Here is a 16,304-nt window from a genome sequence, read left to right as displayed (position 1 = left end):
ATTATAACAAAAAATCAATTACAATATTTATGGTTATGACAAATAATAATATATATTTTATATATTAAAGATATACATTTTTTCTTATAAACATAAGTAATTGATTAATTAAAGAGATATCAAAACTTAAAAAAGCTTTATTGAAAAAGTTTGGGTCGATAAATTTATAAAAATTATGAAAGGTCGAATAATATAATTTATGTTGGATATGATGAATAATAATATATATTTTATGTATTAAAGATAAACATTTTTATTTTATTAAAAATTAGTCTATTAAATAAAAGGAAAAATTAAGTTTTGAAACAAAAGAAAAAAACCAATTTTTAATAATTAAGGAAAAAATCAATTTCCAATAAATAGAAAAAAAATGGCCCAACCCGTTTATATCTTTTTTGCCACCCCACCGCCTCAAAAACTCCACCCCTAATTGCTTCTCCAAGCGAGGATTCACTTCTTTAGGTCATCACGACGATGCCTGTAAGCATCCTAAAATCTTTTGGTAATCTAGGTTTTGATTCATATTTTAATTTAGTCATCATATCACATGCATTTGGTATATTGTGATTTTGGTTGTATTTTGAAGGATTCTGTGTTTCAATTTTGTTTTTTGTTTTGTAATTTTGAGGATTAGATTATGTCATGAATCGTGAACGGGGCGTGGGAGTTCCTAGATTTGGTATGAAAGGCCTATAAAATTTGGAATCTCTTTGAAGATGAGAGTACAAGGAACAGTATTTGTGGCATGTTTTGTGTGTTTTGGGTTTATCGAAATGAGAATCTAAATATTGCTGTATATAGTTTGTGTATTTAGAAACATCTTTTTGAAGATTTCAATTGGTGTGGATTGAACTTGAAAATTTTGGTTAGATGAGACGGTGAAGTGGGAGAAGATAAATATTTAGGCATTGCACATGCACGTTCTTGCCATTTACAACCTCTCAGAGGATCATCCCCACTATGAAGAGCCTCTAGTGAGCTGTATTTTATTTTTCTCTTTTCCTAAGATTTTTTCTTGAATTTACAACGGTTATTTGGGTTTTTGTAGAGGTTTCTACATATGCATTATGACAAACATCTGAATGCCTCTACTTGTATGCAGCCTACCCATATTTGCACATTCGCAACAAGGGTTCCCATGAGGTATGTTTTACAGTTAAATAATTTATTGTGTCTAAAGCCCTAGAAGAAGAGATGTCATTTTGTTGTTACATTGATTCTGTGTTTGATGGCACTTTTTGTCTTGACATTCAAACTTTGGGTTGCCTTACTGATTGCTTGTTGAGTTCAACATTATGTCTTTGCTTTAAGTTCTTTGGTTATCCTAAATAACTAGCAGTATTGATTTATCTTTCTCCTCTTGTGCCTTGTTGAGTTCTTTTGCATTATTATTGAATAGATTTCTATGCTCTCTTGTTTCTTGTCACTATTTGTATATCTATATCAAGTTGCAGAGAAGCCTAGCATTGCTCTCCAATGCTACCGTACTCTCTCGTGGCAAAGTACTTGCCCTTTGCTCTCTTTCGTTGCTTCTAGAAATTAATTCAACTTCTTTTAATAACAATGTTTATAGCTCAAGAAAACAAGTGAATTTGGTGTATCAAGCTTATTAAGTTTCAGTTGAATGAGAGGTATTGATAAAACATATCTTTGATAATAAGTCTTTTATAATTAGTTTTGTGCAAAACTTAAGAGTAAGCAATTTTGGATTGACAGATTGATTATTTTTCATATGCCATATTTTAGACCCATTGGTTAGCTTCTATTATTAATCCAATTGTCTGCAACTTTAGTTAAAAATTGTCTGAAATAAGCTCTGGGTTATCTAATGCTAGCTTCATGTTACTTCACTTCTTAATGGATTTTTTTAGGCTCTACTATACTTCTGCATCTCAAGAGAGAAAAAGATACAAGACATGTATGAGTTTTGTTATTGTGGGAACTTATGACTTGTAAGATATTGTAGAAATTGATGTTTGGTATCAATATCTGAGTATTTGAGAATGAACAATTGAACTGTGTTATTTGTAACATCAGCAGCAGACAGTTTGGTCAGATTTATTTTTCAAAGACCGGAAGGCTTCGAGAGGGATTACGAAAGCTCCGAAGAAAGTTGAAGTATCAAATGATAATGTTCTAAATGATAAGGTCTTTCCCACTTAATGTGGTGGCAAGAGGTAAAATTCTAATTATTGTATCTTGCCAAATTGGTTCGCTTCTTTTGTTAAAGAATTTGATTTGAAATGTAGTTGCTTCAGTAATATCTTTATGGTATATTTCATAGGATGTTGTCTTGACTCTTGAGTGTAGTGAAAACGTGATCAAAATTGCTGATTGCTTGTTGGGTTTCAGTTGAGACCTTTATGTGATGTAACGGCAATTATTGCATAACATTATATGGTCTTTCCGTTACACTACCATTGTTTCCTTAACCAAAAACGTGAATGAAATCAAATTTCAGTATTCTTCATTGCAGTCATTGACTTCTTCCTTACATTTATGATTCTGTTAAATTCTATGAGAATCAAACCAAACATGGCTTACGTTTTTTTTTTTTTTTTTTTTGTCTGTTTTGTAGAGGCTACAAACTGCCGGAAACCTTCTACTCTTCATGGTTAAAAGGCTCAAATATTCAATTGCTCGGCTGGATGTTAGCTTGAAAAATGGGAGGTCAGCTCTTATGATGTGTGAATTAACTATGAATATACCTCATGTATCTTGTTCTTCTTGAGATAAATAATTTCACCTCCACGAACTTCTATGAAATATTTGTTGCTTTTGTGGAGGAGGTGAAAGACTTTTCATTTTGAAATGAAAAAAGTATTAGCCATAATGCAGTCTTAATCTACTCGTTAGGGTTGAATTCCATGCTAATGTTGTATTCTTGGATCTCAAGCGCATTATAAAGTCACATTGGTCGTTGGGCTGTTTTCAGGTCATCTTTTGTTCTAATTATCTTGACTAAAAATGTATATATATATTTATATGATGTTCAGATTTATCCTGCCATTATATTTCTTGTGCCAGGTCCGTAGTTGCTTACACTTGTGATTTTAGTAGTGCTGCTCCTACAAAGTGGTGGTGAGTATATTATTTGGCTGTAGATATTCTATGTCGAAACTTTGGAGGCTTGGAAGAAGACTTTCTCGACGCTGACCAGAAGCTTTTCCAAAACTGTTTTCGCTGGGGAATTATTTACAGATTGCAGGCTGCTGCTTCCTCATTTTCTTCTTGTTTGGTTGCGTGTATAGTAGTTTGCTTTTTAAACCAAAGCCTGGCATTGTTTGTGGTTGCTGGTCATTTTGTATGGTCCCTTTGAGGCTTGCTTGGTGGCTTTTTGGAATGTAAATCCATGCCACCTTTTTGTTTTCTTTGGCTTGGTTGCTTGGGGTTGTCAAGGGACTTGACTTTGTAGGGGTGAGACTTATTTTTTATTTTTATACAATTACTTTTACCCAAAAATAACAAGAAAGGTTATGGAAATGGAGAAACAAAGTATATTGAGATGACAAAAAATATTTGTCATGCCTATATTATTTTGACAATAAAAAATTTGTAATGTAAAAATATTTGTATTAAAAAATATTTGTCTTGTCATTAAATTTTACAAAATTATTTTCTCACTATAAATTTTTGATAAATAATTTATCATAAAACAAACATGTGACAAAGTAAATGTTGTCACGATAAGGTCAAGCAAATGAATTTTGATCACTATTAAAATTATGAAAAGATAAATTAGTCATATTCACAATTTTGATAAAATCAAAAAAATTGGTCCTCATATATATTTGCTCACTATAAAACTTATCATTTGGTATTTAAATGTAAATCAATTATGACAAAATATTATTTATAGTGATAAAAATTGTCTTCTATTGTTACAAATAATTTATCACAATAAACTAGTTTGAAGTGACAAATTATTAATGTCACAACAAATAATTAAGCTATGGTGACCAAACGCTCTTTCGTCACCATACACATAAGAGTACGAGCTTAATGTGACTAACCTGGTGACTAATATAATTCCTCACATTAAAAAAATAGTCACAATTTTGATATTTATAGTGACAAATTATTTTGTTGTGAGAAGCCTAAATTCTTGTAGTGAGGTTAGGGTTCGACTTCACTAGGATTCTCTAATTTAACCTACAATTTCTATTGCTTCTAAATTCACATGCAAGGATTATAAATCAAATTCCTTAAGTCGTAGAATATACCTTCTCAGGCTATATTCTCCTACCTATCTCTATTAAACTTCTGCACCCAACAAAATGAAGGTTAATAGTTCAAAGTCTATCAAGCCAAATGGAATCCTATAAAGATTTCATAGATTGCTAAACCTATCTTTAGTGTTTGCTTAATCTAAGGTGTTTACTCTTAAGAAATCAACATCCAGCTGCATTAAGAACAAGAATAAACACATAATCCAAGCAATAGAACTCAAAAACAACACAAATTTATAGACTAAACCATTGTAATCCAAGTTACATCAAAACCCTAACCCAAAAGTGAGTTAGTTTATGCTCGAAATAAAGAAAAATATCACATAAACTATAAATGTGGAGTTCAACATGTTAGAAATTGAAAGAGGAATGAATTCTTCCCTATTTTGGAGACCCAAATTCCTCAAATCTCCTTCTCCTCTTCCCCTTATCTAAAAATGTCGACCTCCCTTTCAAAAATGAACTATTTCTCTCTTAAATAGTTGGCCAAAAACCCTAGGAACTAATACAATACAAGTAAAACGCAACGTTTTACAAAAACAGATTTTTGCAGTTTTAGCTGCGACAAAGAAGAATCTCGCCGCAACATCGATTTGAATTTTGCTGAACCATTCGACCAGAGGCTAGCTTGCCGCGGTGAAGAAAGAACCTTGCCGCAGCAAACTCTTGCTGAACTTTTCTAAAATTATGAAATTGACGTCAGCTTGCTTCTTCACTTGAGTCTTCGATCTTCGTGATCCCCAATAAGAATAAACTTCATAATGCTTCCAATCAGCATTAGAATTCCCCCGATTTCTGACTTTCTCTTGATTCCGGGTCCAGAAACTCATTTTTGCTCAGTTTTGCTCCAACTGTACGTTTTGGCCTAAAACATAAAATATACAAATTTAAGTAGTAATTTCGGCACAAAACTTAATAAGAAGTATCTGAAATCCTACAAAACGCATAAAGAAGACAATATAATCCTAGGATTATCAAACATCTAAGGGCACATGACTTGTATGAACTTTAAATCAGAATTTATTTATATAGATACCCTTCTAACCTAAAAAATGCACAGTTTTATCTTCTTAGTCCTTAAAAAAAAAAAAAAAGTTATGTATATGGCTTCTCCCCAACAACTCTTCCTTCCCAATGACAATTTGTAAAAGTTCTTGAGGTTCTATTCGGTGAAACTCCATTTCCATTTTGGATATCACAATAACTTACCCTCGTTTATCTCCTTTTTCTTGGTCGTGTAAAAGACCAGTAAGAGAAGAATTAAAAATTCAGATTCAAATGTCAAAACTCTAATCTTATCCATTTCTTGGATATTTGAGAATTTTGATTTCTAATTCTTCGATTATCATAATTGGAAATGTTGTGCTTAGTTTCCTAACGGTCAGATTTGTGCCACGCATCCCTAAGGTACATCAAAACAATGTTTTAAAAACCGACCCAGGATAAAACCCGACAAGGCGGCCGGGTCCCGAGTTGACCGGTTTAACCGGTTGAACCAGTTGGTTCAACCGGTGACATCATCATGCTGACATCAACATGATGACGTCAGCAAATTTACTGTTCACATATTGCAAATTTCCAGAACTTGGTTCCAAATCATAAACTCCAGAATAAAAAGCCCTTAGCAAAGCATCATCAAACATCATTACATCAATAATACAACAAATTACAAATCAAAATAACAAAATGAGGGAAGAAAAATGACATAATAGTTGTTTCAACTTTCAAGTCAACACTTCAACATTCTAACAAAAAATGATCTTCGCCCAATGGTCTCATTCCATCCTCAATTAAAATTTACAATTCACACGCCACCTGACAGATGATCGCCATTATTATTAACATCGACGACATCATCTACAAAAAATTCTAGCAAAAAAGGAAAACCATAAGTTAAATCTTCCCATTTAAACTAATTGAATATAAAGTATAAACTAGCTACTACCAAATTGAGTTTGCTTAAAAAATTATAAACAACCTTCTGAAGCATCCATTGAGTCATAATAAGAAGGGTGATCACCACCATCTATAGGAATACTCATGCATTGTAAATAACTCAGAAGTGGTAAATATATCAAAATCTTTGTAAGACTACATGTGATCCTTTTTGGATTATATGTAACACATTGAAAACTTTGTCAATAAGAGATATGTAACAAGTGTTTGTTTCATAAAAACGGAGTTGTTGGATGGTTATGTGTTTTATCTTGTTTGATAGTTTATAAAAACAATTATTATCATTATCATAGTAAACTTTATCATATTCATATTCATAATCATTTCATTTTATGAGTATATCAATCACAAAGATACAAATGCAATACATATTATAAATGTTAAATGGATCATTAACCTACACTCCTCTTGAAGACGTGTCTAGTGTCAAAGAAGGTACAACACCCAAAGAGTAACCCCAATTTTGGCGAGATTGCTCTATGAATATTCATCCAAAAGATTTTATTTTCCTATAATAAAATTAGCATTTATCCCTAAAATCCAAGTACGAGAGATACTAAGCTAACTTGAGCATCGGTCGGAAAACCTACCTATTAGCCAGAGTCTCAACCCATATTCAGACAGTATCACCCACCCTAAAAGGTTTGAGTAACCCAATTCTAGCCCAAACTCCCAAAAAATTGACGTCAACAAAGCAGTATGGCCACAATCTAATTAAAATCCACCATAAATTACCTCAATTATTTAATAGCTTTTATTATTAAATGTAATTGAATCAAATTATTAAAATGTAATGGCATCTATGATCTATATACATGGCATCTATGATCTATATACAATCTGCTGGAATAGTGGAATGTAAATCATTAAGGTGACACAATGACAGTTACCTGGTGCTGGTGAAGATGAGCTGTCGTTGAGCCGTTGACAGTTGAGTTGACCGTCGAGGAGGTGAAGCTCGGCTGTGAACAGGGCAACTATGAAGAGTTGAGATTCAAGTAATGTGACGGGAAGAGGCGACAATCCCTGGGCCAGAAGAAGACAAGATCAACTGTGTAGCTCCAAGAAGATTGACGACGATGGATGAACAACTTAGATCGGTAGTGAAGAAGAGTGTGTGAGGACAGAGAAGATCGCGAAATGGGAGGAGATTCGTAGTACCCCAGCTAACGACGAAGTAAGCAGTTGACGGTGAAGGCTACAGCGACGAGATTCGACGGTGAAGGCTGTAGCAACAAGATTCAACGGTGAAGGCTGCAACAATGAGATTTGACGGTGAAGGGGAGACTCCGGCGGTTATTTTCAGACTTTCAGACCAAAGGGTGGGAAATGTCGTGAAAATGGGGTTGGTATTTGCTTTGGATAAGGGGCTTTTACTGTTTAGTTCAATATATAATTTATTATTTTTATATTTTTATATAATTTATTAATTTTTATATAATTATAATTTTATAAATTAGTTGACCCGAGTTTTTAAAAAATAATGGTTGGACCTGCGGGTGCTACAGTGCACCGGTCCAACCGCGGGTGTAAATGGGCAAACTGATATAAACAGTTTTGAGCCTCACTCGGCTCGGCTCATCAGCTGAGTCCTGGTTCAACCGGTTCAACCGGCCGGGCTGGGCCGGGTTGTAAAACATTGTATCAAAGCCCAATAGCCAGGATCCTCCCATGTGTCGTCCATCGGTGCTTACCTTCTCACACAAGGTGGTCACTGTCATAAGCATGGGTTAAGCTATCATTAGTATGGCCTGATCTGTCACAAGCATGAGGATTACTGACTCATATCCTAATTAAGGGGGATTATGCGTGCAAGCAACTCTGTAACACCCACTCTCAACCACTGTCAGACGAACCAAGTATAAAAGGAGTCCACAACCTCCGTTTCAAAGAACGAATTCCAGTTTAGTAAAGTTCAAGAAGAAAAAACACTCGTACGTGTAAAAGAGCATTAAGTAAGAGAAGGTTGCAAAAGTTAAATGTCCTTCATTTAGCTCGCGCCAATTTCCCGTGTAATCTCATTTGATTTTGTGACACCTCTAAGCAATAACAAAAAAAGTGGATGTATGCTTGGTCTTTATAACACCAAACTACTATAAAAATATATTTTATTCTTTACTTTCATACGTTATTTTATTGACCTCACTGGTTATCAATAAACATGCGCATATCTTACCTGGCCTCTTCCGGGGTTGATTAAATATCTTTGGTTGGTGCGACTTTTCACATCACCAGGAGAGAATAAAGAAAACAAAAATTAACTAACGCAGGATCAAACATTAAGAAAAAAAAAATATATGAAGAAGTTTTAACATCCTATTTAGAAAAGTGGTTGATGCTAATATATACTGTTACAACAACTCTAATATATTGAAAGTTTATGAAGTGACAGTATAAAATATTAATTCTTCAGGTTGAATATCTTATTATATTGTTACATATTTACATAAATAATGACTTTGGATTACAATAATTATAAAAGAGTAGAGGTTGAATAGAGTAATACAATAGTCATTGCATAAAAAGATTCCCACTAATCTTAAAATTAACCAAATCGTTTGACATAACAATTCAAAGATTACGAATGACCACAATTTCTTACTTTACTTTATTACTTCGCCAGAAACAACGCGTGAGCAAATTCATGTCCTGAATCGGATTAAATCCAACTCACCCTGCATGAGAGAGACAAAAATAAACCACGTGATTTTAAAACAAATCGAATATGGAAGATCTACAGGGCTTGATTCTTGTAGTCTATATAAATATAAATGTATATATCAGTCACCAGCTGAAGGAGATTGACAGATTCAACACTATAAGAGCAACGACGTCATGGCCACTGACTTCAAATCCATCGCCGTTTTTACACACATTTTGACATTTTTAATGTCGATCTGCTCATTTTCTTTGAAATTAATAGTAAATGTTAGCGTTGTTTGTCTTTTTATGACTCTACTGAGTCATCATTCAAAAATGTATGTGAAGCTAAATACTTTATTACTTTGCTTTCTCTTTTAAGTGATTTTTTGGTGGTTAAAACTTTGCTAGTAACGCTTAAGACACTCTGAAAACGAAAATAAACGAATAAATGACAAATAAATACCTTACACACGCAAACATATATTTTATAGTGGTTTACTCTCTGTATGAGATCTCTATGCATACTTTGCCATTGCAGAATTTACTATGCTTTCACTAAATCTCTCTTTGGTGACTTTCATTCTCTAATTTTGGTCTTGTCTTCTATTGTATTTGTTATAAAAATTCATTATCAATTATCTGTCTAATCACATGCACAAAGAACACAGACAACACACACAATACTAAATCAAAACACAATCAACTCAAGAACACCAAATATACCGTGGTTCACCTTTCCACAAAGGAAAGATTAATTACATCCACGTTGAGCTCCAGGAATTTTGGGGCTCACTGCACTAGGAATAAAACGTTATTACAGATTACAGAAAGCTCTCACCGATTTATCCAAATCTCAATCAAGAAACCCACTCACACAAACCTGAAAAATCCCTAAAGATGACCTGACCTAGTTTCTCTAAAGTCTAAACATGAAGGAACAACCTGCCCTCACCTAGGATTACACATATTTGTAACTCACACAAGATTGAAACAAACTCTCAACACAAAGGGCAAAAAACCAGATCTGTCGCGCAAAAGAGAAGCAGCAAAAAAATTTAGTTCTGTGTAAAGACTCTCTCTTTATATAGTTTGACCTCTTGAGCTAGTCCTGGCCGCTGGATCTGCTTTATTTCAGTGGCTGAGATTTGATCTTACTTGCAGTGAAACGACAGTGTATTGATTAGTGATATTTGTGCAGAAACGTTACCGTTTTGTGCTTCATATATCAACAGTGTTCAATCGTCTAACTCTAGACTTTAACCTCTTTTTATAGGTAATACATGAGATATTATTTCTAATAGGACTCTAATCTCATATCCTAATGGAAATTTTATTTTAATTTCTAATACAATTACATTCATATTCCTAAAGAAAAACAATTCTACATGAAAACATATTAGCAAAACTCATATCCTAATCCAATACTAATTTGGATTAAATTTGACTTCAAAATCTCAACACAAGTTTGTAGAGAGGCTGGATTCTTCTATGTGATAGAAGTGTCAATGTTGGTTTTAGCTTCTTGTGTATTGTAAAGTTGAATGAACATGCTTTGAAAGGAAAATATTTATGGTTCTGGTTTTTAATCGATTGAATGAAGGCATTTGGATTCCTCAATATTCAAACAAAACTATTAACTTCATACATAAAAGAACATGTGGTGTCGTTTATTATTTTTTTAGCAGAAGGGCCATGGTATTCCTGAATCCCTCATGAAAGAGGTCAAATTATTTATTCAGTTAATTAAATGTTTATTTTGTAATTTGAATAATTGTGTGTGGGTATATTTAACATTTTCCAATGTAAAATCAGTTTATAGATTAATTTAGAGTAATACTATACATACATCATTTTCATACAATATTTCTCATACAACATTATATGACAAGATATGATGGACTAATTTAAAGTTAAAATTAAACTTTTACCCAATTATATCTTGTCACATAATGTTATATGAGAAATGTTGTATGAGAATGATGTATGTGTAGTATTATTCATTAATTTATTTCAAAAGGTAGTTTTTAGAATCCTTTTATAAATCTGATTATTTTATAATTAGCTTCAAATTTAATCAATTTTAAAGCTATTTACCCGACACTTTTTATTGTTGTGACTTAAAACTTAATTGACAGAACACACATTTAAACAAATACAATAAGACAATAATTGAGTATTTATATTTATACTCCACTTTGTATGATAGAATAGGATTTAGCAGCAAATCTATTCCATACTATCTAACTGTATTATTCGAGTAAACAACATATTCCACGACATATTCTCACTCGAGGTTTAACAAAATCTCAAGTTGATACCTCTAGTTGCATTTATTCTATATTCTTACCCTTAAACTAATATCGTCAATGATTGTTGGAGGTAGTCAGAAATTGTAAGTGAGGTTGGCAAGTGAAGGTATGAGTTTTGTAAAGGAGGTTGTGAGAAGTCCAACGCTGGTCTCGGAAGTGATTTTGGACTTTGAAATCGGTCCAAAAAAGCCAAAAACCTTCGGTTTGGACATTATTAACGTGAGCCGCTTTTTGCTAGCATGAGCTCATCTTTTGCCAAAAAAAACGCTGATATACTTTCACGTACTAACATGTGTCGCACTATAGTGAAAACTTGAGAATCTGCTAAAATAAAGGAAACGACGTTACTTCAAAAGTGAGAATCTAAAATAAATATAACCAGAGATATCAACTTAAAATTTTGCTAAAACTCGGACGAGAATATGTTGTTTTCACGTATTATTCATATCATTGTAAAGGATGCTAAAATTGGATTTTTCATTAATGATTGAAAATAGTTTCTATATACGAGTACGACTCTAAACTCTTTGTCCATATGTATTTTTTAACAAAAATTTCGTCATTTTTATTTTTATAATTTATTTATAAGTACTGGGCGGGTTTTAGCCTTTTAGGTTCAATTGCAAGATTCTATGATAATAGTGGGCCGGGTCCCTTGGACCGGCGAAGCTAAACGTCATCCTGCAACATTAAAAACGACAAAGACAGACGTCGACACCCACTGTACCAAAAACTTTCATGCCACAACCGGATAATAAAAATATATCAGTAACAGACCCACCATTGATTGCAATTTGCAAAAGCAGAAGCAGAAAGAACATTCATGATAATTGCATGTCTTTCTTCTTAACAAGTGTTCTCTCTCTAGCTTCTATTTAGTATATACACAACCAGCCAGGTATACGAAAAGATCATTGTCATCAACATGGCCACCGACTTCAAATCCATCCCCGTCATTGGTAACCAACTCTCTTTATTCAATTCATCTTCTTCTATCTCAACTCTACGTTAATTTAAACGTCTATCTCAATTTTCATCATCATTTGGGTGGAAGTAGTAAAAATTGGCTTCATTCTTTAATATTAGCATTTAAAAATCGTGGAATTTTGCTTTGCTATGTTTGTGAATTTGAGTAAAAACTCAGTTTACTTATCCGAAGATTAATAATTGCTTAAAAGTAAGTTTTCCCGAGGGCTTGGATTGTTTCGTGTGTGTCTCAACTCATAATTTCTTTTTTTTTTTTTTTTTTTTGGTGTGATGTAGACATTAGTCCATTGTTGGCCAACTGTGATGATCCAAACATGGGTGAAGACCCCGGTGTACGTAAAGTTGTTACGCAATTGGATCAGGCTTGCAGAGAGGCTGGATTCTTCTATGTGGTAATCTTTTAGTCTTGTTTGTTTTTCCTTTGCTGAAATAGAGTTACCAAATAATTTGTAATTGATATCAAACATAAGTTGCTGATAGAGAGATGTTTGTTTCTTCTTTCTGTGACCTGTGTTTTCTATGTGCTCCAACAAAACTAAGGCTTCGCTGCAGAAATTTGAATTGTCATTATATTTTCTAAATATATTGTGTTGTTTGCAATTGACAGAAGGGCCATGGTATTCCTGAGTCCCTCATCAAAGAGGTCAAAAATATTTCACACCAGTTCTTTGATCATCCGTATGAAGAAAAACTCAAGATCAAGATGACTCCACAAGCTGGTTACAGGTTTGCTTAATGGAATAGGAGCCAAATTTTTTTTTATTTTATTTTATTTTAAATCAGAACTTACTTAAGTGAGAGCATATTTTGAGTGCAGGGGATATCAGAGAATTGGAGAAAATATCACCAAAGGCATCCCTGATATGCATGAGGCTATTGATGTAAGTTTTGCGCATTTTCACACTTCACGAGTTTTCATGTATCCGGGGTCATTTAGTAACATTTTCTCCTTGATGCATGTTTGTAGATATTGTAAAATAGAACTTTATGGCAGACCTTCTTACTGTGCATTCTTGTGCAAATTTTTAGAATGTTTGAAGACAATTTTAGACCAAGACATTTTTTAAAATAAGGCATCAGGCATGTTGTATCTAGACAAAGGGCAAAATGAATCATGTTTGAGACGCCATGTTGTGGAAAATTTTCTGTACATTTCTCCCAGGTTCTTAGCAAGAACCCATGTCATGGTATTCTTTAAATGTGATTATCATCCATTTTCAGCTATTGTACTTATACTACCTTATTCTACTGTACATTTACACATATCTGGAATGGTACTGATGAATTGAAATCATAGCTACATCTATCATAAGCTTGCTTTGAATGTAATTTTAATATTGGTTTTCATGGGCTATGATGTTTCCCCACATGTGTCTAATTATTGTGAATTACTATCTCTGAAATAGCACGCAGAGGGCTAAATTTGCTTCTGATATGACAGTTATTTTTATCATTGTGATCATTACTATAGTTGGTGATACATCTAGTTCTTTATGTTATTTATGTTGTTATCTTTTTCTTCTGCTTTAACAGTGCTATAAAGAAATAAAACAAGGGATGTATGGGGCTCTTGGCAAACCCATGGAAGGGTGTAATCAGTGGTATGTTGAAATCAGTGTTTCCTTGACTAGATTTGCATTCTAAACTTTCTTGTATAGAATATGTATGAAAACAGATCTTCTGGATATTATCATTACACTTATTATATCGATGACAACATGTTACGAAGTTTATATGCTCATCTCTTATTGACCATATTCCAGCAGAATTATCCTGCCAGTACTGTGCCCATGAGTAATGTTTCTATAATGAAAGTTCCTTAGCTATAGAGCTCTGTTTCTGTAAGCTTGCATGGTAGGCCCAGAATGTATATGGGGTCTGCTTGACCTTAAAAGTTGGTCACATAGAACACCTAATTTTTAATAAGTAGACAGTATACATTCATATCAGAATTACATCATATATGTCTAGGATTTTCAACCTCGCAATTGCTCTACTTTGTTGTTCTTTATGAGAGTTTTCAGCTTCTGTAAGTTGTGCTCCATACTGTTATTTAAGTTGCTTAATTCCTTTGGCACTATTCTACCACCCTTCATATATTAGAATCTCCTTGCTGGTTGTGAAGCTCTAAATTCAGCAAGTGCCTTCAATCTAGAGTTATTGAAAGGATATGGTTTTGGTAATGCTAACAACATTTTTTTTTTTTCTGCTACTGATGCTTTTGGCAGGCCACTTAATCCTCCTAACTTTAAAGAACTGATGGAGGAGTACATCAACCTCTGCACAGGCATGCTTTCCATAGCAGGATTACTCTCTCTCTCTCTCTCTCTCTCTGTGTGTCTTAGGTCTTTAATTCTGGCAGAAAGTTTATTGCATCTTTTGGTTCTTGATGCTGCCAGACCTTTCAAGAAAAATTATGCGGGGGATCGCTCTAGCATTGGGTGGGTCACCATATGAATTTGAAGGTGAAAGAGCAGGAGATGCATTTTGGGTGTATCGTATTATTGGTTACCCAGGTGTTGCCAATAGCCATGGGATGCCAGAAAATGACATTGGATGGTATTGCAACAATGCTGCCATTGGTGTTTTTTCCTTTGCTTTGCATTACTGAGGCTCATATATATTCTCTTTTCATGTTTTCTTATGTTTTTATTGTGGCCATACTTCAGCGGAGCTCACACTGACTATGGTAAATACTTTTCAAAGTTGAAACGATCGCTGGTCTCAAAAATCTAATACATATATCTCAGTAAATATGTAATGTTGCATAACAGGTTTGCTGACATTAGTTAATCAAGATGACGATATAACGGCTCTTCAGGTATGGTCCCATACTCCCATTTTTCACTCTATGTTCAACCTCCTTAAACATCAAGGATTCACCATAATAGCATAACAATTATCTGTTGTCTCTTTCTTTTCTTGGGCTTGGCATAGACTTAAAATGTTTTCATTTGTCATGCTAGGAGCCAGCTGACAACAGCTAGTAACTTAGTTTTCTGTTTTGGATGTGTAGTGTTTATTAAGTTTCTGATAGTGTTGAGCATGAATCGATTAAGATTTTAACAATCAACCTTGAAAACTAAAAAGTAGCGCTTTAAGTTTGATATGTTTCTTTAATATCTCCTTCCTTGCCAGAGGAGTTGGTTGGCATGTCAAACAAAGAAGGATGAAGAAAAAGAACATAAGAATTTGTTTTCTTTGAAACTTACAATGCCTTAAAACAACCTACCATGCTTTAATTAATCATAATCTCTGCTAGCTGCAAAGTTTCCTTTAGCCTCCGTTCAACTTCATTTATCGTCTTTATAATAGTAAAGGTTCTAATGGCAGTTTCAACTTCTGTTGGGAGGCTTAATTCTATGTTCATATGAAACTTTTGCCTTAGTTTCCACAAATATGTAATTTGGATATTTTGTTGAAGGTGAGAAACCGGTCTGGCGAATGGATATCAGCTCCTCCCTTACCTGGTTCATTTGTATGCAACATTGGTGACATGCTGAAGGTAAATGGTTTTGTCCCGAAAACCTTCCCCTGTCTCTCTGTTTCTTATGACATCTAATAAGCTTGATGGTACTGCAGATATTTTCCAATGGTTTGTACGAGTCAACCCTGCATCGAGTGATCAACAATTCTCCAAAATATCGGATCTGCATAGCGCACTTTTATGAGGTTAACCAATATCTCGCTCTTATAACTTCTTTTTCAGACTAAAATTGCATTGGTGCTTCAGATTTTTTTTTCTTCCCTTTTTTTGGCATAAACAGACCAACTACGATACAGCAGTGGAGCCTCTGGAAGTTTGTAAACAGCGGACTGGTGGAACTGTAAAGTTTGATAGAGCTGTTTATGGAGAACATTTAGTAAGCAAAGTTACCACGAACTTTGTCATGTAGGAGCTTATGTTTGAGTTTTGAATCTTGTAAATACATTGTATCAAACGTTTGAATTATTTCTAGTTACAATGGTGTAATTTAATTCTATCTTGGAATTTGGATCCTAGCATTGGCCTTTATTAGCTAGTGTTACTCTCAAGCAGCTTCAAATGCGAGGCCATGGAAACTGTTTCATGGAAATTGATACCAAACTGATTGATATTTGATATAATTTTCATCTAGTTTTTCATCATAGAAAATTTGCTGCTTAATTCTTTTCCTCATTCTCCAGCAGTTCTCGGAAT

At 33.7% G+C, this 16,304-nt stretch overlaps 1 protein-coding gene across 2 annotated transcripts; it reads left to right on the top strand.

Annotated features, from left to right (window-relative positions):
* The first annotated feature begins 11,964 nt into the window (after positions 1–11,964).
* Positions 11,965–16,227, top strand: LOC116111588 (probable 2-oxoglutarate-dependent dioxygenase At3g50210). 2 transcript variants are annotated; one of them, XM_031397750.1, is made up of 12 exons: positions 11,965–12,096; positions 12,401–12,516; positions 12,732–12,850; positions 12,942–13,005; positions 13,658–13,725; positions 14,353–14,411; positions 14,524–14,683; positions 14,794–14,813; positions 14,899–14,945; positions 15,549–15,629; positions 15,707–15,796; positions 15,892–16,227. In XM_031397750.1, exons 1-12 carry the CDS (start codon positions 12,063–12,065, stop codon positions 16,018–16,020), a joined length of 987 nt encoding a protein of 328 aa, XP_031253610.1. In that variant the 5' UTR covers positions 11,965–12,062; the 3' UTR covers positions 16,021–16,227. The 2 variants fall into 2 exon arrangements, with proteins under 2 accessions (XP_031253610.1, XP_031253611.1); XM_031397751.1 differs by lacking the exon at positions 11,965–12,096 and adding an exon at positions 12,161–12,314.
* Positions 16,228–16,304: the final 77 nt, after the last annotated feature.

Source organism: Pistacia vera, unplaced genomic scaffold (assembly GCF_008641045.1).
Source record: "Pistacia vera cultivar Batoury unplaced genomic scaffold, PisVer_v2 Contig645, whole genome shotgun sequence".
Taxonomy (NCBI): domain Eukaryota; kingdom Viridiplantae; phylum Streptophyta; class Magnoliopsida; order Sapindales; family Anacardiaceae; genus Pistacia; species Pistacia vera.
This window is presented reverse-complemented; position numbering and strand designations above follow the sequence as displayed.

Excerpts from the sequence above, each read along its gene's own strand:
- LOC116111588 (XM_031397750.1), top strand. The coding sequence starts at position 12,063 with ATGGCCACCGACTTCAAATCCATCCCCGTCATTG. Across the intron at positions 12,851-12,941 it reads ACTCCACAAGCTGGTTACAG|GGGATATCAGAGAATTGGAG; the intron begins GTTTGCTTAATG and ends TTTTGAGTGCAG. Across the intron at positions 15,797-15,891 it reads GCATAGCGCACTTTTATGAG|ACCAACTACGATACAGCAGT; the intron begins GTTAACCAATAT and ends TGGCATAAACAG.